The 25,101-nt window shown below is 42.3% G+C and overlaps 1 protein-coding gene across 2 annotated transcripts in view; it reads right to left on the bottom strand.

The window, feature by feature from the left end:
• The window catches only part of PDS5B (PDS5 cohesin associated factor B), a 3,703,643-nt gene that overhangs the window by 2,369,529 nt on the left and 1,309,013 nt on the right, over positions 1-25,101 (bottom strand). For both annotated transcript variants that reach the window (XM_044073218.1, XM_044073219.1), the window contains exon 12: positions 18,645-18,796. In XM_044073218.1, the coding sequence (XP_043929153.1) occupies positions 18,645-18,796 (152 nt within the window). The remainder of the gene's footprint in view (positions 1-18,644; positions 18,797-25,101) is intronic.

The following is a 25,101-nucleotide window of genomic DNA, read 5'->3' as shown; positions in this document are numbered from 1 at the left end:
TCCTTGGAGACACGAAAGCGCTTACTTTTTTGTTGGAATGAAGAAGTACATTTTTTAACTGACTTTAAGAGGTTTGCTTCGATTGTCGTGGGGTAGCTACCATTTCTTTACAAGTTTCTTTGCATATGGAATTAGTAGAATGCAAGAGGCCATGAACCCCAGGGCTTGCAAAATTTTCCTTGCAGATAGCTGGGTCTTTCTGGCCAGTAGTTTGAAGTAGGTTGTCAAACTTGTTTCTCTGGCGTGAGGTAAGCCATCTGGGAAGTTGTGTTCAAGCTTGCTCCCAGGAATACAATCTGTTGGCATGGTACTAGATGAGCTTTCTTTTCTTTTATGGTGTACCCCAGCGAGGCGAGAAGCTTCTTTACGAATGCCAGATTTTTTTTTTTTTTTCAAAAACATTTTTATTAAATTTTGTTAATAAACATGGACAAAGTATTAAAAATAAATATAAAACATGATAACTATTTACACTATATACAAACATCCATGATAAACATTTGCTCTATCCAAGAAGGGTAATCAATATTCATCTAACAATCTCTCCAATTTTTGGCAAGCTAGTCTTTTGTGTGTTACATTTGATGATCTCTGATAAATAGTTTGCATTTCTTTTTTAAATACAGATTTTGCTATTGAAATAAACTCAGTTAACATAAGATCTTGCTTATTTTTCCAGTTCAATGTAATTATTTTTTTCGAGCAATAGCTAAAATTAACCAAAGAACAGGCAACTGATGTCTATGAATTACACTTGGGGTAGGGACATTGAATAATATCAAAGAGCTAGTAATTTGACAGTTATCAGACCACAGGGCTTTTGCGAAATGTCTAAAATAACTCCAGTATTGTGTGAGAGTTCTACATTCGATGAACATATGAACCCAGTTGTCTTCAAGAATATCACCACACCACCAGCATTCGCTTTAATTACTCTTGGTTATAAGGTCCATTCTGTGTGGAGTGTAAAAGCTTCTATGAATACATCTCCAGGTATATAGTCTCCAATATAAAGATGATGGTGTTTTTTATTGACTTTAATAACTGTTTCTTATTATTGTTAGATAAACGTTCACCATTAATCTTTATGGAGTAATTCCAAAAAGCTTGGTCAAAAGTAATCAAGACTTCTCGTAGGATTTTATATACAGGTGATATGCTTCATTTATGTTCAATGTTCATCAAAATACACCATATGAATAGTTGCATCAATCTTGGTATAATATCAGTTTCCAGATTTAATGACACACTCACTTTATTTTCAACAAACTGTCTTAAAGATTGAATACAGAGCTAATTATCTTGACAGACATTATATCTGGCTAAGAGAAAGTTCATGGGTTGGATGTTCTTACTGTCTATAAACTGGTGCCAAATCTTTACATTATTCTCCAAGATTCCGCATATTATTGATATTGAAGGTATCTAGGCAATCTGGTGTATAAGCTATGGGAAATGTAATGAAAAATGTGTTCTTTAGACTACAATTGTTGTCAATTATATTTTTGAAAATATAAAATATTTGGTTTATACCATGTGAGAAGTGGCTAAATTTCTTATTCTATTAGTAATATTCATGGAGTATTCAAAATATTTTGTTAATTCTAAAACTGGGTGTCTGAGTACTCAGAGGAAGTTATATGTATTTCATGTTGTTGTTTCCAGCTAGTGGTGTATATGGATGAAATCCAGTGTAGTATTATATTAATAACAGATTTGGAATATAATTCTATGCTGGGAAAGCCAATCCCATTACTGTCCCAGGCTCTAACATGCCATTTATAGGCTATTCTTGGTTTCTTTGGGAACCACAGAAAAGTTAGTAATATGGAATCTATTTGTTTCAAGAATTTCTTAGGAGGAGGTAAAATCAATGATTGTATGTAAAATAAAATCTTGGGCAAAATAATAATTTTTATTAATGTAAGTCTATCTTCCATGATGAAAAACATTTTGTTCCACTTTTTAGTCAAGTCACTGATTATAGCTACCAGTTTAGGGAAGTTAAATTTAATAGTCTCATTCAATTTATTTTTAATACTTATTCCTAGATAATCAATCTGATCGTTTTCCCAGTTGAATGTATTGCATTTTTGCAAATTGCTATTAATTTTCTTATTGATTAAAAGTGTTTTGATTTTATTTTGATTAAAACTGAGTCCTGAGATTTTTCCAAATAGAGTTATGGCATTCATGATATGTTGTAAAGAGCCTTCTTTGTCACTGCATGTTAGTAAAATATTGCCATCAAAAAGATGAACTTTTGGACAGTATCCCTCATTAACTTAAAATCCTTTGATATTTGGGTTATTTCTAATAAATTAAGCAAAAGGTTCCACTGATAAAGCAAAAATAATGGGGATAGAGGGCAACCTTGTCTATTTCCTTATGAATTTTTACTGGAGATGATAGACATGAACCAATCTTAACAAATGCTTTAGAATCACTATAAATATTTAATATCAGTTTAGTGAAATCTGAATTAAAGTTAAATTCTTTAAAGATTTTTTGTAAGTATGACCAACTAAGGGAATCCAACGCCTTATCAATATCCAGACTAATAATAGTTAATTGTTTCTTGGTTTTGTTTGCAATGTCTATTAGAGATAGTAGGTTAATAATATTGTTGTGTACTTTTCTATGTAAGATAAAGCCAGTTTGATCAAAGTGTATTAGATTGGGTAATATATTCTTTAGTCTTTTGGCCAGGATAGACATGAACATTTTATAATCAATATTTAACAATGATATGGGTCTATATGATGCACGTAGTTGGGGGTCCTTACCTTGTTTCAGAATGGGGGAAATTGTTGAGTACTTCCACGAGGGAGGGAAAATTAAGCCTTGTTTAAGCATGGAGAATGTGTTTAATAACTTTGTGTGCTCTGAAAGAAATTTATAAATTTCTGGGATTACCCCATCTAACCCTGGGGCTTTATTATCCTTCACATTTTTAACTTGTTCTTTCACTTCTGCTAAGGTTGTTTATTTAGGGTACTATTTCGTTGTTTTGATAGTTTAGCATTGATATTGTCTTGTAGAAATCTATCTACTACATCGTCTGAATCTAGTGGTGATTGCATGCCACTGATTGACCGATAATGATTTCTAAAGGCTTCTAACATACCTCCTAAATCAGTACTTCTTTTTACTGTGTTATTCTTGTATTTAATTTCATTAATGTGATTTTGTTTATTAATTTGTTTGGATCTGATAGCTAGTTTATGTAAATCTGTGGGGTTTACTGAACAGGACTGTAGTTTAAACTTTTCTAAGCTTATAGCAACCTTATGATTCAATATTTCTAATTATTTGATTTTAAATTTAGATCTGAAGTAGAATGTTCATTTGTCAGCAACCTGTGGGTTACGGATCCGATATCGGATCCGAGCCGGCAACTTGTTTCAAGCTAATGGATCCGAGCTCCTAGCTCCTCCCTTCACCCATAATCCCCTGCTAACCCTCCATGACCCCAGAACTAGTTTGTCGCGCTTGTGGATGGCTGGATCCTTGTTGAGCTCGTCAGATAAGTGAAGAAAAAGTTACCTTTTTCTAAGTACTTTTAGTCAGGAATTTCTTTTTCAGTTTAAATTAATACTTTTAAAGTGTGCCTGAGTTAGGTTCCTTATTTTTTAATTAGTACCCTCCCTTCGCTGGTCGCTAGTGTGTGAGTGTGTGTTGCGTGTCTTTTGGGGCCTGTGTGTGTGTGTAGTTGCTTTTCTTTTTTTTTTTTGGTTTAAAAAAAAAAAAAAAAAAAAAGGGAATGGCTGAGGCCCCAAAAGACATATTTTCTAAATGTACCGAATGTGGCCATAAGTTCTCCCCGGCTGATGGCTACACTCGTGCGTTCGGTGCCTTGGGGTTGAACACCTCACCTCGGGCTGTACCATCTGTGCAGCGTTCAACCCCAGGGCACTGAAAGAGCGGAGGTCGAAGCTGGTCCTGGCGGGACTTTTACCCCCGGATTCAGCTTCGGCCTCCGCTACCTCTGCTGCTCCCGTGGCTCCACCACAACCTGTGGTGGCTGCCACTCCTGCCCCCCTGCCTCCGTCCAGGACTCAAACTCCCGCTAAAGTGTCGGAGGACAGGGAGGCCAGGAGGGAGAAATGGAGGGAGAAGCACCACAAGCGGTGGGCCGAGACCTCCGTTTCGGCCCCGCCAGCTAAGCGGGCTTCTCCCGCCACTGCTTCTAGGTCTCCTCCTCCTCGGCTCCGATCCCCTTGTTTCTCCCCGGGGCCAGAGGAGGAGGAGACCCGATCTCCGTCGAGGTCATCGAGGCGGCATTCCAGGCCTGCCTCGGTGGCCTCCTCGAGATCTACCTTCAGTTTATCAGATGCAGACTTGGACCGGATGATGCGAAGGTTCATCCAGGCCCAGCTGTAGATGGGAGTGCTCTTGCCTCCCCCCCCTCGTGGGGGAGCGCGACACCTTTTTTTCACCCAATTGCTCCTTCTCTGACCCGCTACCCGGGTTCGGAGCGCTCGGAGCCGGGGGTGGGTCGGCACAGACAGTACTTGGTACTTCGGATCCGACCCTGCCCTCGAGCCTGTTAGATCCGACCTCTCGGAGCCGTGGTCCGAGCTTCGGATCTGGGGGATTCAGTGTGCCTTCGGCTCCGTCCAGGTCGGAGCACACTGGTCCCTCTGATCCGACTGTCTCGGCCCCGGCTCCGATCCCTTCATCGGATCCGAGTGGGAGCCTACTTTCAGATCCATTGGAGAGTGGCTCTCCCTCGGCCTTCGATGTTGTGGAGAGGGCTCTGTTGAGAGCATCCGGACCCCCGGTCCTTGCATAGACTCCTCCCTGCACTCCCTCTCTGCTGGGCCAGGCTTCCATCACCCGGCCAAAGGGACAGCCTGCTTCGATGTCACAGATAGTTCCATTGGAACAAGATGTTGCTGGCGAGGCCTCCTCGGACAGTCCCCCCGAGGAAGCTCCCCGCAAGCATAAGTGCAAAAGGAGGCACGTGAACTCCCCTGAGTCCTTAACCGAGGACACGGACTTGGAGGAAGGGGAAGGCTCCCCAAGATCGCCCCCTGAGGATGTCTCCTTTGGAGACATCATGGAGATGCTGAGAATCAGAGGTGGGTGGGTCTGCCCCTAAGTCTTCCTCTGACGAGTCCGTGTTTCTGGAGGCATTTGAGGCAGGCCAGTCTACCTCTTGGGTGTCCCCTCCAGCCGACCCCCTGGTGGACCTCATTACCACCAGGGCGTGGAAGGATCCGGACACCGTGGAGCCAATACCGAAGCGACCGGATAGGATTCTTAGCCCCCCCTCAGACCGATCACATTGGAGTAAGGGCCCCCCTGTAGATGCCATGTTGACGGCGGCAGCCACAAAGAGGGAATTGGCTCAAGAGAGTCCCTCAGTCCATCCACCGAGCAAAGAGTCTCGTTTGATGGATCGCTTAGGGAAGCGAGTCTTTAGTTCAGCGACCTTCTCAGTAAGGTCTCTGAACTATATGGCACATGTCATCAGGATGCAGCGGGATCTTATCAAAGAATACGCTGCACCCCCCCCCCCCCGAGTCCATGTCAGAGGAGGACAAACAATTGTACTCCACCCGAATGGCCACTCTGAGATCTATTTCAAACACCTCTATGCGGTTGTTGTCCCACGCCACAGAGGGAGCCGCTAGGGCTAGTGGAGCAGGCCTAGTCATGAGACGTCAGGCCTGGCTCCGTCATTGTGACTTTACGGAGCCCTTTAAAGCGTCCTTCGCGAATGCCTCTTTTGATGGTTCTGCCCAATTTGGCAAAACAGTTCGCGAGACACTTGTCCAGAGCGAGAAGGACGGGAAGACGTCTGCCGGAGTCATCTTCTCTGCTCCCCAGCGGTCCTTTTCAAGGAACCAAAAGGGTCAGAAGAAGATGTGGTTCCGGAAATCACAACATTCCCAACCAGCTCCGGACAACCAGTCCTACCGTGGCAGAGGTGGGCAGGGAGGACGTCGCCCCAGGGGCAGAGGGGCTCTGAGAAACTTTGGGTCCAGAGAACCTTTCTCTGAGCGGCCCGCGCAGCAGCCCTGAAGGGTTGCCCGGCTGCTCCACTCTGGAGGCAGTCGGGGGGCGTTTTTCAAAACACCTAGCGGCAAGGGAGTCCATCACAACAGACCGCTGGGTGCTTTGCATCATATCCAGAGGGTACAAAATACCAATACTTCATGTCCCCCAATCCAAGAACCTCCCCGATGTACCACCCGATCAGAGGGAGGCCGCAGCCGCAGAAATACAGCAGCTGCTAAGAAAAAGAGCCATCCAGCCCGTCCCCCAAGACCAGCTCGGATCAGGGTTCTACTCCAGGTTCTTTTTGGTGCCAAAAAAGACGGGGGACCTGAGACCCATCCTAGACCTTTCCCGCTTGAACCTGTCAGTAACCAAGGAAAAATTCCGAATGGTCACTCTTCAATCTATCCTCCCCCTTTTGAGAAAAAAACGATTGGATGTGCTCTATAGACCTCAAGGATGCGTATTACCACATCTTAATGGACAAACGATCCAGGAGGTTCCTTCGCTTCCGGCTGGGGGCCAGTCACTACCAGTTCAGGGTCCTTCCCTTTGGCCTCACCACAGCCCCCAGGGTGTTCACCAAAGTGTTAGCAGTGATTGCGGCCCACCTGAGACCCCAGGGAATTCAGGTCTTTCCGTACCTGGACGACTGGCTCCTGACCGCACCAACAAGGCATCTACTTTGCTCGGCCAGAGACTTCTTTCTCCATCTAGCCCCACAACTAGGCATTACTATCAATGTCGGCAAATCTCTACTGGCTCTGACGCAGATCATAGAATTCATAGGTGCCAGAACAGACACCAGAGATTTGCGAGCCTTCCTAACTTCCGAGAGAATCAGGAACCTACAACTTCATGTGCGGGCTATCCTTCTTTCAGAGGCTTCACCAGTGGAATTGGTCCTGAGGGCACTAGGCTCCATGGCGACAGCGATTACACTCCTTCCATGCGCCCGTTTGAACATGCGAGTACTGCAATGGACTCTGTTAGTGCAATGGTCCTTCCTATCCCTTCCTCTCCACCATCCCATTGCTATCAGCAAGGCTTGCAGGAGGGCGCTACTATGGTGGCTTCAAGCATCGAACTTCCATACGGGCCGTCCCTTCTGCACCTCTCCCCCTATCGCCACGATGACCACGGACGCTTCCCGCCTCGGGTGGGGGGGGGGGCATTATTCAGGCAGGACAGTCCAAGGCACGTGGAATGATACAGAGACCTCCCTGCATATCAACGTTCTGGAGATGAGAGCGGTGCTGTTGGCGTTGCAAGCACTTCAAAGCTTCCTCCCCGCAGGAACGATTGCAATTCAGTCGGACAACATGTCAGTGGTCTGGTATATCAACAAACAGGGGGGAACCAGATCTTATCCTCTTTGCCGCGAAGCCATGAGAGTGTGGGAATGGGCGATCTCCACCAACCGCTTTCTGATTGCAACGCACATTCTGGGGAGGACCAACATCCTAGTGGACAAGCTCAGTCGCACCCTTCTTACCCCGTACGAGTGGTCTCTCAATCCTCTAATAGCGAAGCAGATATTCGCAACATGGGGGCAACCCTGCTGCGATCTTTTTGCATCTCCATCAAACACCAAATGCGACAATTTCTTCGCTCTAATCCCCCCTCCAGGGGAAACTCCAAGAGACGCTCTGGTGCATGCTTGGCCACCCGGTCTACTCTATGCCTATCCTCCTCTGCCAATGATGATACAACTCTTACAGAAACCTCGTGGTTGGGGAGCAAGATGATTCTCATTGCCCCATTCTGGCCTCGACAAATTTGGTTCCCTTACCTGTGGTCTCACCTTGTGAATTACCCTTGGATTCTAGATCCCATTCCGGATCTCATCTCCCATCTGTTGGACTTGCCAACTCCAAACCTAGACAATCTGAAACTGACAGCTTGGTTGCTCCAGTTCCACTCCTAGTTAGGACTCCCGGTATCTCTTCACCAGTCAAAGCCATCCTCGTGGCAGCGCATAAGCCCTCCACCAGGAAAGTGAATCTCAGTAAATGGAAAAGTTTTTCCATCTGGGCAGAGCACCGCGATCTAGATCCCTTTACGGCTCCTCTTCCATCCATTTTAGACTTCCTAACTGAACTCTTTCAGGAAGGCGCTAGTTGTTCAACTGTCAAAGTGCAATTGGCAGCCATATCTCATTATCATGTGGGACATGATACAGGGCCCTTGATGTCAGCCAAATTGTGTAAAACCTTTCTCAAGGGTACCGTTTTACTTAGACCCCCTGTAAAAGAAGTCGTACCCCCCTGGGATCTTACTTTAGTTCTTCAAGCCTTGACTGCTCCACCCTTTGAACCCGCTGCTTCAGTGGATCTCAAATTCTTGTCATGGAAAACAGCATTCCTTGTAGCCATTACTTCAGCGAAAAGAGTGTCGGAACTTCAGGCTCTTTCTGTGAAGCCTCCATACCTGATTTTTCACCCAGATAGAGTGTACCTCAGGATCAATCCCTCCTTTCTTCCCAAGATAGCATCAGAAACCAACATAAATCAATCCATAAATTTACGGTTTTCTTCCTAAATATCAAAATAAGGGAGAGTACAAGCTGCACTCATTGGATGTTCATAGGCAGCTTCGTTTTTATACTCATAGGACAGCTGGCCATAGACAATCTGACCAGCTGTTAGTTTCCTTTGCCAAATTTAACTTGGGGAAAGCTATCTCTAAAGTATCTTTATCTCGCTGGATTTCCCAATGTATCCTACTGGCTTATCAAGCCTCGGGTAGACCCGCACCAGAAGGAGTTCGTGCTCATTCCACCCGCTCCATTTCTACTTCTGCGGCTTTCAAGTCTAGAGTTCCTTTGGATGATATTTGTTCTGCAGCCACTTGGGCTTCATCTCATACCTTTATCAACCACTACAAGCTGGACCTGCTTTCTAGAGGGAGAGCATCCTTTGGCTCTGCGGTGCTTCGTAATATCCTTCCATGATGGCCACCCAGGGTGCAGGTAGCTGGGGACTCTGTCCCACAGGTTGCTGACAAATGAACATCCTACTTCAGATTTAGAAGTTATGTACTCACCATAACATTCCATCTGAGTAGGTAGTTCATTTGTCTGCAACCATCCCCCCCTCCTTCCCCCTGACCTTCTTCGGATCTACTAGTTGTTAGATATCCTTTTGTTGGATATATATTGAGAGGCAAACTCGATCTGAGGTCATGGAGGGTTAGCAGGGGATTATGGGTGAAGGGAGGAGCTAGGAGCTCGGATCCATTAGCTTGAAACAAGTTGCCGGCTCGGATCCGATATCGGATCCGTAACCCACAGGTTGCAGACAAATGAACTACCTACTCAGATGGAACGTTATGGTGAGTACATAACTTCTAATTTCAACTTATCTATTTTGGCTTGTAAATCAGGAAGTTCCTTGTCCCATTCCTTTCTCCTTTGAAAATACCAAGCTTTAACTCCACTAAAGATGTGAACTTTTAATGCATCCCAGAGTATGATATCTGTTACTTCACCATTATTGCGGTTTTCCATAAATGCATTTATTTCTTTTAACAACCACTCCTTAAAACCTTTTAACTTAGTAACATAGGCTGGGATTCTTTGAAAAATTATATCTTTTTTCACAGTCAAGCTGAACAAAATGGCAATGCCAGATATTTTAATAGCATGTCCTGGCTTTCTGCCTGAATCAGACAATCGCCCAGGTATGGGTACATCTGAATATTTCGCTGCCTGCAAAATGCAATGGCTGGAGCTACACACTTTGTGAACACCCTGGGCACAGTAGATAAGCCAAAGGGAAGTGCAAAGAACTGATAGTGCATGGAGCCTGCTCTGAAACGTAGGTATTTCCTGTGTATTTCCTGCAAGATTCCCTTAATGGGATGTGCAGGTAAGATTCATTTAAGTCTAAGGTTGCCAACCAGGCATCTTTGCCTAGCATAGGAAGCAGCTGCTGGAAGAGTTAGCATTTTGAATTTTGGGATTACCAAAAAGGTGTTTAGAATAGAGAGGTGCAGGATAGGACGCCAGGAGCTGTCTTTTCTGGGTACCAGGAAAAGTCTTGAATAAAAACCTTGTCCCCTTTCTTCTGCTGGAACAGGATGAATAGAACTGATACTTAGAAGAGAAAGAACCTGCTGTTGAGCCTCTGCCCACTGATTTGGGGGTAGGTCTGGCCAACCGTTTGGGGTTGGTAGGATGTGGAAGTGGAATCTGTATCCTTGGAAAACTATATTTAAAACCCATTTGTCCTGGATAATGAGTTCCCAGTTTTTTGCATGCAGGGCGAGCTTTCCTCCTAAGGGAGCAGGCAGTTGAGCAGGGCTTGGAAGGGTTAAGGTTAAGTCATTGTGACATTTTTCAGTAGGGGAGTATCTTACTACTTCCTGCTTTGGAAGTGGGAGCCCCCCACTGCTTAGGCCTGTGTGTAGCCTGAGACTGTAACTTAGCTGGTCTACTGTTCCTGGGTTTGGACTGAGAAGGCCTGGAAGCCACTGGAAAGGACCAATTCTTTGAAAGCCAATGCCTACTAAATCTGGGAGGCTGTACTTGCAGGAAGTATTTAACAGTTTGCATAGATTTAGCTTTTTCCTCCATCTTTTTAAGGACGACTTCTGCTTTGTTGCCAAACAGGCAGTCCTGGTTTAAGGGAGCATCCAGTAATTTAGCTTTAACATGATCTGGCAAGTTTTGCTCCTTAAGTCAAGCATGCTTTCTAAGTACAGACCCAGTGACAGCAGCCCTGCAAGATGCTTCTATAGAGTCAAAACCACATTGCAAAGTATGTGTACCAACTTGTTCAGCAGAATGCATTAAATCCTGCAATTCTTTATGTTCAGCACAGTCAGGAATCAACATCATTTTCTGTTTAAGTAGTCCCATAATATGCTGCTGATACTTTAACATATGAAACTGGCAATTTAAGGCCCTAATGGCCAAAGTAGCAGGAGTGTATACCTTCTTACCCAATCTGTCCAAGGCCCTAGAATCTCTATCAGAGGGGTAGGGTTTTTGGCAGCAGTAGCCTTAATGCCCTTGGGTCCTTGGGAAATGGTCTCTGGATCCACATAGGATTCCTGTAGAGGAAGTTGTGAGAGTCAGGTACTCTAACACTGGTCAGGTTTTCTGGGAGCTGGAGGTAAAGTGTCTGGGGCCAGGCTAGATTCCAATGTCCAGAACAGGAGGAATAGCTAAAGGCCTGTGTTGAGGGAGGAGTAAGAATTCCCTAAGCCTCTTTTTGGAGTCAGAGTAATCTTGGCTTTCCCAGCAGAAATGCTCCCCAAGAGTGTGCAAGGTTTCACCAAAAGAAAAATCTTCTGGAGGGTAAGCAGAGAGAATGGAATCCTCTGCATTAGAATCCTCATAGGTAGGTAAGGGCAAATCCTGGTAATTAGAAGAAACAGAAATTTCAGAATCCTGATCAGAAGAATGAGAAGGAAAATCAGTTCTAGGTCTCTTAGAGGGGGAAGGCTGGCTTCCCCCAATTACAGTAATAAGGTCTTCAGCCATTCTAAGCATTTGTTTTTTAGGCATACGGACCTGACCATGTGGTTTGGACGTCAGTTTTCTAGACGTGGGTCGAGTTTTAGGCCTGGATGAAGAAGATGGCGTCAGTTTAAAATGCAAATCTGCTGGCCTGAATACACCCTCAGAAGCCGGTGCCTGCACAGCGGCTCCAGACCCATCCAAGGTAGAGACATCTGCAGGTTCCATAGTCGAAGAAGCATCTTGCGGCATACCAGACTCCGAATGGGTCTCAGTAGAGGCCTGCGAATATGAGGTAGTGGGTATCAGGGGCTGCGAAAGCACCTCACTGAGCACCAGAGAACTGGCGACCAGCTTAACAGAAACATCATCGGCAGTTTTGGACCCAAGTGGTCTGTCTCTGTCTTTATCCCTATGTTTTTTCGGAATATTAGTAGTCGGATGGCTTACCGAAACCATTTCTGGATAGCTAAACAGAGTACCAAAATTATTTGCTGCGGAAATAAACAGACTACTAATAGTTTGGGGGTTGAATAAGGCACAAAACCAACAGCGAGGGACATTGTGGTCTAGGCATAAGCAAGGAATGCAGTACGAATGAAAATCTTTATGAGGTATTTGCTTTCCACAGGTAATACAATTGTTAACTTTTACTGACATCGGTTAAGAGCAAAAAAAGGATCCCCAACAGGGTACTTAGCTTTTTTGAAGACTTCGGTACTGAAACTTGAAAACGAAAATTTCAGGAGTCGGCCGACAGGCACTTGCAATCTGCTTCGGGCACCGCGTGGCAAGAAAGACTGATGCAATGGCATCGGCTGCATGTTTTATACCCCTGACGACCTGACGTCATGGAAGAAGAGACAGCATCCGACGCAGGAATCCAAGACTCTGGTATTCAGGCCGGCTGAGGGCTACCTGCAAGCAGATAACCCAAATGTAATGACTGCAACAGTGAAACACGAAGAACATCTGCCAAGGGGAAAAGGATGCTAGCTTAAAAAGAAACTGCAGATTCTTTTGGAGTATGAATATGGCCATGTGTGTGCACAGGACAGTCCGACCATCCCAATATAAACCACAAAATCAATTAGTGTCTTGCATAGAACTGTTTCATACTAACAAGGAAGAATGAAGCACAGCAACCATCTATAACTTCAAGTGGTTTAGATGAAATCAAGTAAAATACTACATTACATTAAACCTAACTAATCTTTAAACCATCTAAGTGCATTTCGTAGAAAGCTGAAATGAAAAACTTCAAACTGTAGTAAATTTAGATGTGAATATTTACTTTCGATTGTTGAGTTAATTTATCAAACTTATGTAAATGTAAGCGGACTGCAGTGGTGGTGCTGCGGTAGCATTGTCGCCTCACAGTAAGACGTTATCCTGTTCGATTCTCAGCTAGAGCATCTTCTGTGTGGAGATGTGCATGAATGGGCGTACCTTCATTGAAGATTGTGCGTCAGGGCCGGCAACTCCGCACGTAAAAATCTACTGCCAATCATTAGTGGACTGGAGTTCTGCTGTGGCGAGCCCTAACCGGGAAAAGCCGAAAGACACAACAACATTTTTAGAGCAAATGATAATTAAACTTCAAAACAATTCTGTCATGGTTGTGCATTTCCAAACCCAACTCCTTTATGTTTTGCCATCTACTGTAATCACATTGTTTATGAAATTAAAAACTCAAATGCAAAAAAAAAAAAAGAGATCATTATTACTTACCAACATTAAGCCTTAGTGTTATCAGTACTGAACTTGCAGCTTTGTTGCAAAGTTAAAATGCTGATTATGAAGGCCTTACTGACTGCTGTTAATATTAAAATTACAAATTCAACATAACACTGATTTCTTGCAAAGTGCCACCACAACACACCACCACACCACAGTATTCTTACTTCATTAATCTTCAGAGAAAATAAGAAAATCAGCATTTGCTGAATTCCACTTAAAGGCAGTACATAATTGTGCATATTCAGCATAACAAACATCTGTTAACCCCTATGCTTCCTCTGCTAGGTGCTTTAGGTTGAAAAGGCGACGTGTTGACCAACAACATACTCTCTGCTACTCATACAGTGTACATCATGCAATAGACTCTGGACAAAGTGAAGTTAGCCCAGAGAGGCAAGTGACCCAAACACTGTTGCCTAAGCTTGAATTGCACTTATCACCGTACAAAATACTAACACTCCGCAGATCAAAGTCAACAGAATCCATCATTTTATATTCCATGCAGGAGTGGCCTTAGGTCAACTGGTGCCCTAGGCAAAAGGGCTCCATGGCGCCCCCCCACACACCACCCGGTGCCCCCATCCTGGTCTACCTACACCAAATAAACACTGAAAAAGCACCCCTGCTAGAGTGGCGCCCTAGGCAGCCGCCTAGTTGGCCTATGCCTAAGGCCGGCTATGATTCCATGTCAACCACAGAAAGCACCACTTACCTCATGAAAACTAAACTGATTCCTATTATTGAAGCTACTTAAACTGTCTAAAATTCTACCCACTAACCTGCTCTTATTGTCCACCCCTAGGCAAGGGCACCAAGACAAAGGGACCCTTCCTACCCCTTCAGTCAAACAAAGGGAAACTGCTTCAGTTAGGCAACCAGTCATTAAAGCTAGATGTGAAAAAGCTTTAGCACAAAAACAGAAATAGCAATTTAATTACATTAAAAAACTTATATACAATACCTAGCTGAATATTACAAAATGCTCCTGTTTTTGCCAAAGATAAAAGATTAGCTCACATAAATATTCTACAAAACCTTAGTCTTGCACAAGTAAGAATTTAGTGATATTTTCCGCTGCAAATAATTTTACAACCCAAATGCAAGGCTATCAAGTGGCAAAATAATGACCCTTTCTCACCATTACCAAGACCTTGTCTGAATACATGCTGTGTTAAATATCAGTATACGATTTGCATTATTTCCATATGCAGTTACTACCCTGACCCGTAAATGAAACTACTCTGACCCGTAACTGAAAAGGGTCTGTGGACCAGTCCATTAAACAAGTTAACAAAAATAATAAAATCTCAACAAGCTTTTAGCTAATGACCCCCAGGTTTCTGCTTTGTCTCATTTGCTTTTTACTTTAAATACGTATACCACAGTACTACCTAATTAAGTTTTAATAAATTTTACATACAATTTAAATAAAACTTTCCAGAATTACAGCAAATGGTATCCTGCTGTGGTACTGCAGCGGGATAAAGCCCTTCCTACAACCTAAAAATGTCAAATTTGACTAGCAAGTGCACTCTGTATGGAATAAAGTGCTGGTCTGTAGGGTAACCATATAACTGTACAATATGTCCTACAACTGCATTGTATATTTCTCACATACTGAATACTTCTCTATGCTTATTTTGCTGTATTAGCATACACCAGCTGCTGTACTTTTGTACTGTACTTTAACGTATTTCAGAGCTTTTCTCCTGAGGCCTCCACTGAAAATGGAACTCTTGTCCAGTTGGACCCTCCCAGTAAACAAATGTAAAATAAATACAAATTTAAGATTTTTTTCTTGTTTTTATAACCACCAAACTGTGTGCTCATAAAGGGACAGAACCTGAAGGAAGTGCCACAGACTCAAGTTTGCCTTGTGAAACAATTAAAAATGTTTCATGCACAGCTTGCACTTTCTTGCAAACTTACCACACTTCTCTTTCTAGAGTCCCACAATCTATTACTAAAAACATCTGTAAATTTAAAAAAAGTCCGTAGATATCCAACAACAAGAAGGCAACTCTGAGAGTTTAATTCACTCAATTTAATATACCACAAAGTAAAACAGCCACAAGTAAAACGTTTCCAAGCACATTAACGCTCTTTCCAATAATTGCGTTTTCGTCCCTCACTAGTCAGGACTTCATCAGACAATCATTAAAATAGTAAATTGATGTTTAAATACAAGCCCTATTCAAATTCAACCAATAAGTTTAAAGTGCATTAGTGATTTCCAATCATATACTACTCCTTCATGAATAATTATGAGCTTCTCTTTAAATCATTTAAAGTGACATTTTTCCATCTCCATTCGTAGTTTTACTTAATTTAAACATTGTTTTGTAATAAATACATTTTATTTATATTTTAAAACCATTTTAAAAAAAATTGTATGTAAATATATTATCTCATGTTTAAAACTTATTCATAATAAAACTGATAATTCAGTGTGGTTGGAATTTTCTTAATGAAAATAAATAAAATAATGAGAATAAAATTCCTTTTTAAATACTGCCATCTACTGGCCATTTGGAATATGTCAATTCATTCATATCTCTGCAGCTCTTAGTTTTAACAATGGGGTTAAAGAGATGTGGTCATTTAATCCTGAATTTTTTGAATTTTTTGTAATTGAACAGGTCAAAAAAGAGATAAGAGGAGGTTTGTGGGAAGAGTGGTTAGGTTATAAGGAATTATGGTGGCAAATTAAACTAGATGCCACAAGAACACCAGGATTAAATGACCACATCTCTTTAACCCCATTGTTAAAACTAAGAGCTGCAGAGATATGAATGAATTGACATATTCCAAATGGCCAGTAGATGGCAGTATTTAAAAAGGAATTTTATTCTCATTATTTTATTTATTTTCATTAAGAAAATTCCAACCACACTGAATTATCAGTTTTATTATGAATAAGTTTTAAACATAAGATAATATATTTACATACAATTTTTTTTAAAATGGTTTTAAAATATAAATAAAATGTATTTATTACAAAACAATGTTTAAATTAAGTAAAACTACGAATGGAGATGGAATAATGTCACTTTAAATGATTTAAAGAGAAGCTCATAATTATTCATGAAGGAGTAGTATATGATTGGAAATCACTAATGCACTTTAAACTTATTGGTTGAATTTGAATAGGGCTTGTATTTAAACATCAATTTAATATTTTGATGATTGTCTGATGAAGTCCTGACTAGTGAGGGACGAAAACGCAATTATTGGAAAGAGCGTTAATGTGCTTGGAAACATTTTACTTGTGGCTGTTTTACTTCGTGGTATATTAAATTGAGTGAATTAAACTCTCGGAGTTGCCTTCTTGTTGTTGGATATCTACGGACTTTTTTTGGGTTACTAGTTCTTGTTTTTGTTGGCTTTTATCTGTAAACTTAAATAAACCCATCCTCCACTCACTTTACACAATTCTCCGAACATCTGTTCATTACACCTCTCAAACCCTTAGAGCAAGAAATCTGGACAAAGCTATAAATACAAATGGGATAAAGGCCCCAAAATGGGGACAAGTTTTAAATATTGCTAATGTTTCATCAGCCTCACTGACACTTGTACAGATAATTACCCTCAGCTTCACACAAAAATATCGACACATTAGAATACGCCTCTCTCTAACAGCATTCAAGCTCTTAATTGTTGCCATCTTGTTGCTAAAAACCTAATTCCAAAGACGCATAGCACTACACGCACAGGTGCTACTACACTGTGGTGATCAATACTGACCCTATACTGTCAAAGACCTTTTTCAAAACTTTGAAACAACTGTCTGTAATTCACCCCACCAAACACACACACACACACTCAAAAACTCCCCTTTTCAAACATGCTTCTGTTTAATTTCTTAGTTTTACCACAATTTATGTTTTCCATCACTAATTGAACGTAGCCAATATCTTCACTCTTCATCAGTCTCCCTTGAAATGCACTATATTTCTTTTGCTTTTTTTTTTCTTCTGTAAACAGCTTTACAAAATCAGCACTCAAGACATAGGCACACACACATCAACAGAAAAGAAAAAACATATTAACTTTTTTTTCACTTTACATACATTGCAGGTTCTCTTTAACAACTGAAATTTAGTCCAGCATTACATAAATTCCTCAAGTTCTGCCCTTACTTAAACCTTTGCCCTCACTCTTCCTACTGTATAATTTGCTCTTTCCTTTTCTACAGATCTTTCCTTCAGTTTTTTTAAGCGTTTCTATAGTAGTCAATACTTCAATACAACTAATTTTATATAAATTGGTCTACCAGCTCTACTTCTTAGTTAATAATCAATTTTTATGTTACAGTAATATCCCTCTTTCATTTAATCAGTGCTTTCATATCAATGTCTAAAATTAATCATTTCTTAATCCAATGTATATATTGTACCAAATGCACATATTACTACAACTTTCATAAATTTTAACATTTCCGACTGTTCTGGATTTACATCTAATTCTGCTATGCCTCTGGCCTGGCTCAAGCCTGAAACACATGCCCGAGCCCCTCAACCCACCCCCGTTAACAAATCTTTAAAAAAAAAATGAACATTCAGTTATGCCTCATGACAGTAAGCAGTATTTTGCTCTTAAAATTATTAAATTTCTATTATACAATTCAAAAAATGAGCACGCTGAATGGTCAGCCCAACCAGTAAACTGGGCATATACCAATGGAAAAAAGTCTGGTCACCTGGACCTTCTTCTATTAATATATGCTACGGAAAATCTACTTTTTTCACTTAAAAAAAAAAAAAAAAGTTTTCAAAACTCAGACTTCAAACAAACAAGACAGAGAAAAAACAGAAGGATAATCGGGTACGTTGTGCAAAACTAGTGAAACGTACTTGATTATCCTTGTACTCCCATACGTTGAAAGTCTGCCAATTCCAAGGCAACGGAGAGCTTCCTTTCGCCGTCGCTTCCTTTACACAGCATTGGTGTACTGCATAAGCATAAGAACACAAGTCACAAATGCATGAAAGCCCCAGCATAATGGAGAAAATATGGAAGGGCAGCATAGCGCTGTTATACAAGAACATTTCAGATAATTAAGTAACTTTTTTCTTAAATAATGTCATTGTATAACAGCAATAACCCGTGGCTGGGTGTAGGTAATGCTGATTTACCCACAGCTGGCTTTGTTTGGTCATTCGGGCTTCATCCTCATGACCAAACCACACCAACCATGCATTACCCACAACCAGCAGCATGTTTTTGCTGTACTAGCCCCTGAAGTTAAGAAAAAAAAAGGCTAGCAAAAAGAACACTCAGAATTATACAAAGAAACTAAAACAGCAGTGTCTGTAAAAGACAACTAATGCAAACATTCAGTCTCCCTTACAGAACCATGTGACAAGCAGCCCCATTTCTTTAGCAACAGTGCCAGTCACAAAACCACAGCAAAGACAATATTCTTTCTTACCTGTCATCAATGCTGTTCTGGTAGTATATGTGTAACAGTTTGTCCTTGATCCAAGCTATCTGCTTCACCAAATCTTTTCCCCCGTCATTCTGAAGTGTATACTTTTTGTAGATTTGGGCAAGGCCCATCATTGCTTCTTTCCTAACTCGCCACTTGTAAACGAAATTAAACAGTTTAAAAATGTTGCAAAACAGAGTAACAAACATGAAGCAATTGTTTAAATTCCAAGACATATTATAAATTAAAAAGAAAATGTAAAATAAATAATACTGGTGGCATAAAGGACTACAAAAGATTTAATTCAGTGTACTGTAATTCAAGGTGAAAGAATTATTTGGCTGAAAAATGCCATCAAGACAAGAACAGAGTTTAAACATATTACAAGTTTTAAGGACAATGAATGCATAGCATTCAGTGTGTGCAAATCATTAGACACATTCTGAGATTTCTATGTACACTGGCCAGTCACATACCAACTTTCATGAATGGAGGAGAAACCTTATAAATTAAGAAAACCGACAGTGAAATTAAGTTTCATCTTTGCAGTTTTTTTCATGTGTACCACATTTTCTGACATCTACATATGTAAACATGCAGCCACTGTCACATTTTCAATCACAAAATGACCATCAGACACCCTTCAGCTGTGTTACACAAACCAGTGAATGCCTTCACTACCTCCACAGGCTTGAAACAAACCCTAATACTGTTCTGAGGATGACACCTAGAATGCTTAAATTCCTGTTATCACTTCCATACAATCCATGCACTCAAGTAACGCAGGCAAGTGATGGTCTCAAACTGCATACACTGAGTTACTTCACTTGCCCACAGTTTCTATGTTAACACCCCCCCCCCCCCCAGTGAAGACAGTAAATGCAACCAAGCAGCAGAGTTCACTGCATGATAATTTCAAATTGCAATTTATTCATGGTTAAATGTTGTGTTTAGGTCTTAAGCTAGTGCAGTGATGTTTTGTATTAGTCTGTTCAGCTAAGTCTCACTCAACAGAAGTTAAAAGAAATTTTACCAGAACTAAGATTTTGAAGCTGCCTGGCTCTATAATATGATTTGTGGTATTAACAAAAGTTTGTGTTACAGGTACATATGTTCATAGGTGTGTACTAGGCTAACTCCCACAAGGGCCTTTTTAAGCCTAGCCATGCATCTCAAATCTCAGAAAAATTCTGGTACCCTTGATCAGTGTAAGCAGGGGCTTGGAAGATGAAACATTTACAAGCAGGGGCATGGGAGCTTAAACATTTGCAGGTTGCCTGTGTCCATTAAAGACACGAGTGCCAAGCCAGGGATGAATTTCCTGTTCCCATAAAACTTTCCAAGTTACACTTGAACTGGATTAAGGTAAAACAATGATTCACATGGATGGGGAGCCTGTCCCAGAGATGCGGTAGTCTCTGGGATACATACCTGTCTCTCCAGCAGGTCCTAGGTTGCATCATTGGCAAGGTTTAAGTATTTAGAAAGTACAGATTTGTACCTACCATAAATGTAGATGTTAGAGTGGTTATACTGCTGCAGTCATCACATTTGGGTTTATCCTGTCGTCAGGCGGTCCCGCAGTCGGCCGAATCCCAAAGTCCTGGTCCGGTGTCGGTTGTCGTCGCCTCTTCCCTGACGTCAGTGCGACAGGGGTATAAAAGAGACGGCCGACGCCATTTTCTTCAGTTTTTCTTGCCCCAGATGTCAGGTGCCCCCAACTAGGAAGGCAATACAATAGCTATGCAACAATATCTTAGTAGATAAGCAATAGTACTAGCTGTTAGCAAATACACCATATAGACATGCTTCCAATTGATTGATGTACATGGAGTTGTAACTAACACCCTGGTATGCAGAAGGGATGGAGGGAGGGTAACCTGGACTGCAGCAGTATAACCACTCTAACATCTACATTTATGGTAGGTACAAAACTGTACTATGTTCATCGTGCTATACTGCTGCAGTCATCACACTTGGGTAGAATCCCAAAGCTATGGAAGGCTGGCTGGTACTAAACTGGGTTAAGTGATGCTAGGATGCCCTGCAGAACTGCGGCAAAACCAGCTCTGGTTTTTGAATATAATGGAAGGTGGTAGTGCTTGGTAAAGGTGTGCACTGAACTCCAAGTAGCTGTCTCCAGAATGTCTTTGGTTGGAACCCCTCTGAGAAAGGCTGCTGAGGTTGCAGTAGCCCTGGTAGAATGGGATCTAATATCGACAGGCACTGCCTTCCCATGGTACGAGTAGCAAAAGCGGATGCAATGTGCTATCCATTTGGAGATGGTCTGTTTTGAAATAGCCTTTCCTTGTGAACCTGCAGCATATGATACAAAGAGTTGGTCAGTTTTTCTGAAGATCTTTGTCTTATCTAAATAGTAACGTAGCTGTCTGTGAATGTCCAAAGAGTGAAGGAGCCTTTCTCTTTTATTCTGTGGGTTAGGATAAAAGGTGGGTAAATGAATGGTCTGATTCAAAGCCACACTGGATACTACCTTGGGCATGAAGGTAGGGTTAGTTCATAAAGAGACTCTGTCCTGATGGAAAATGATGAAAGGTTCCACTGCCATAAGTGCCTGTAGTTCTGAGACCCTGCGTGCTGTGGTAATAGCCAGTTACAAGGCTGTTTTCCAAGACAAGTATTGTAGTTCTGCTGAGAAGGCTGGTTCGAAAGGAGGCAGTGTTAACTTTTCTAAAACGAAGTTGAGGTCCCATGTTGGTGTTGGTGGTTTTCTGGGGGGTCTTATATTCTTAGCCCCTCTGAGAAACTGCCTGAGTAAAGGGTGTGAGAAAATTGGAGGATCCGTATTATATTGAGCTGAAATGGCTGAAGCATGGATCTTAATGGAGGAGAAGGAAAGGCCTTTGTGTAGCATCTCAGTTAGGTATTGCAGTATGTGAGGAATGTTTGGTATCCAGGGATTTTGTCCTTTAGCCTGGTGCCATGCACAAAATCTTTTCCATTCATCTGATTAAGTCTTCCTGGTGCTGGGCCTCCTGGCTTCCAAAATGACATTCAGGACGTCCTTTGAGAGAAGTGTTGATTGATAATTTAAGGAATTCTCCATGCAGCTAAATTTAAAGTTCTGAGCTGGCTGTGACGGGTTTGAGAGTTTTTCTGAGTCAACAGTAGTGGGAATTGAGGCAAGATCCAAGGAGGGATGTGAGTCAAGTTCCTTAGTAATGGGTACCAGTGCTGGCGTGGCCAGTCCGGAGCGATGAGGATCATTTGTGGTCTCTCTGATCTGACCCTCAATAATACCTTGGTCAATAGAGGTAGTGCAGGGAAGGCATAGACTGTCAGTGTTGTCCAACTGAATGATAGAGCATCCACTTTCCATGCTAGGGAGTGATAAGTTCTTGTGCAGAATTTTTGTAATTGGCAATTGTTCGGGGAGGCAAATAGATCTATGTCTGGACATCCCCATCTTTGAGTTATCATTGAAAATACTTGTGGGTGTAGTCTCCACTCGTGAGGGTCTGCCATATTTCTGCTTAATTCGTCTGCCAATATGTTTTCCTTTCCTGGCAGGAATTGTGCTTGCAGTTGTACTTGGTAGGTCAATGCTGTGTTCCATAAGGTCATAGCCTGTCTGCATAAAGGGTAGGAGTGTGTTCCTCCCTGTTTGCTTATGTACCACATAACTGTGGTGTTGTCTGTCCTTACTAGAAGGTGTCCTGGATGCAAGAGGTCCTTGAAGGCTGTTAATGCATTTTGCACAGCTAGCATCTCCTTTTGGTTGATGTGAAGATGCATTTGTTTTGCAGACCATTTGCCCTGTATGCACTGTCCTGCCATGTGTGCTCCCCAGGCGTAGTCTGAAGAATCTGTTGTCATGGTTTGGTTTGCTGGAGGTTAAGATGAAAGGAAGACCCTTGTTTATTTGACATGCTTGAGCCCACCATAGGAACTCTTTTGGAAGGCAGGGAATGATAGGTATACTTGTTTTGAGGCTGTGCCTGTGTTGAGACCATACACTTTTCAGGTACCATTGTAATTTTCTCATATGCAGCTTTGCATATGGGATTAGTTGAAGGCATGATGCCATGAACCCCAATGCCTGCAGGATTTTCCTTGCAGTGAGCTGGGTAAAAGTTGCTATCCTTTTGAAGTACTGAGTCAATTGTTTTTGTCTGGCGTAAGGTAAGCCATCTGGGCAGTTGTAATTAAGCTGGCACCCAGGAATATTATCTGTTGTGAGGGTATTAGTTTTGACTTCTTTTTGTTTACTGTGTACCCTAGGCAACTGAGCAGCTGTGTTACAAAAGCCAGATGCTGTAATAGAATGTCCTTGCTGCCCGCTTGGATCAGGCAGTCGTCCAGATATGGATAAATTTGTATTCCTCGTTGTCTGCAATATGCAATTACTGATGCCAGGCATTTCGTAAATACTCTGGGCGCAATAGATAAACCAAAGGGCAATGCAGAGAATTGATAATGCGTTGTACCTGCCAAAAATCTGAGGTATCTTCTGCAATCTTGTCTGATAGGGACATGCAGGTATGCCTCTGAGGTCCAACGTTACCAGCCAAGACTCCTTGCCCAGCATGGGAAGGAGCTGCTGTAGTGTGAGCATTTTGAATTTGGGTACCTCCAGGTATGTGTTCAGAATTGAGAGGTCTAAGATGGGTCTCCAGGCTTTGTCCTTTCTTGGGACTAGAAATGGTCTTGAGTAAAAATCTTGACCTTGCTCCTTTGTAGGTACCTTTTGAATTGCTTTCATATCCATGAGAGCTGAAATTTGCGTTTGAGCCTCTGCCCATTGGTTTGGAGGCAGATTTGGCATGCCTCTCATCCGTGGTAAAGTGTGGAAATGAAATCTGTAGCCTCGGGTAATAATGTCCAGAATCCATTTGTCCTTTGTTATGATGCGCCAATTTTGTGGAAATAGAGCCAGTTTTCCTCCCAAAGGTGCTGCCAGGGCAATTTTTGCTTGGCAGGCTAAGAGGGAAGTCATTGTGTTTGTTTCCTGAAGGGTTGAGATCTTTCATCTCCACCTCTGAGTTGTTGTATGCCATTGTCTAGGCCTGAAAGAACCTTGTGCCTGGCCTCTGCCCCTTGGGTGCCTGTACCTACCTCTTTGGGGTCTGTCTGATGCAGGAAAGGACCAGTTTTTTGATAGCCAGTTTCTGCTGAAACGAGGAGGTTGTACCTGTAAAAAATCTTTAACTGTTTGCATAGATTTTGCCTTTTCTTCCATTTTCTTTAAAACTTCCTCTGCTTTGACACCAAATAACACATCTTTCTGCAATGGAGCATCCAATAACCTTGCTTTGACATGTTCTGGTAAGGCTTGTTCTTTAAGCCAAGCATGCCTACGTGACAGCTGCTCTACATGAGGCTTCCAATGAATCAAAACCACACTGTAAGGTATGCTTTCCCACCTGTTCTGCTGCATGCAGCAAATCCTGCATCTCTTTAAAATCAAGTTGATCTGTCTGAGGGATCAGTTTCTGCTTTAACTGTGAAATCAAATACTGTTGGTATTTTAGCATGAGGAATTGGCAGTTTAATGCCCTCATGGCCAAAGTGGCAGACATATACACTTTATTTCCCCATCTTTCTAATGCCCTGGAATCTTTTTCAGAAGGAAGTGGATTCTTAGCAGTAGAGGCCTTAACCCCTTTGGGACCCTGGGAAATGGTCTTGGGGTCTGCAGTAGGGCTTTTGTATAGAAACTTATGAGTATCAGGAACTCGGTAGTATCTGCCTGGTTTAGCTGGTGCTGGAGGTAAGGAATCTGGGTTTAAACTGGATTCAGAGAAAACATAATCCAAAATGTCTAAAACTGGAGGAATTGCCAGAGGTCTATGCTGTGGAAGAAGAAGAAACTCACGGAGTATTTTCTTGGAGTCAGAGTAATCTTGGCCTTCCCAGTGGAAGTGTTCCCTCATGGTGTGTAAAGTTTCCCCAAAAGAGTAGTCTTCAGGGGGGGAGACAGAGGGAATGGACTCTTCAGCATCTGAGTCTTCATAAGGAGGGAAGGAGTAATCCTGGTAGTCAGAGTTGCCTGAGGAAATGAATGCTTGGTCAGAGGAAGGATAATCTTCCTCCAGTCTAGACCTTTTGTCAGGTGGGGGTTGGGATCCCCTGATAAGGGTAATTAAATCCTCAGCCATCTTAAGCATCTGTTTTTTAGGCATGGGGCCTGTGGAGGGGTGTGTGGCCCCGGTTTTCTAACTTTCAAGGGGGCTCTGAGTTTGGCATAAGGCTTGGCAGAGATAGTTGTCGGTTTGAAAACACCTTCAGAGACCGAAGGCCTATCCAAAAATTCCGGATCCCCGTCGGGGTTGGCGTCCGAGGAGTGAGGTGGAACCGGTTCCTGAGGCCCAACTGCTTCAGTTTGGGAGGCCGTCAGAATTTCTGAATTTGCGGTAGTCAGGGGCTGCGAAGGTGCCTCGCTGAAAACTGGAGAACCGATGTCAAGCCTTGCTGAGGCCTCAGTATCTGGTCTTGGCTG

This window comes from Protopterus annectens, chromosome 5.part1, assembly GCF_019279795.1.
Source record: "Protopterus annectens isolate FY-2018-M chromosome 5.part1, PAN1.0, whole genome shotgun sequence".
In the NCBI taxonomy this organism is placed as follows: Eukaryota; Metazoa; Chordata; order Ceratodontiformes; family Protopteridae; genus Protopterus; species Protopterus annectens.
This window is presented reverse-complemented; position numbering and strand designations above follow the sequence as displayed.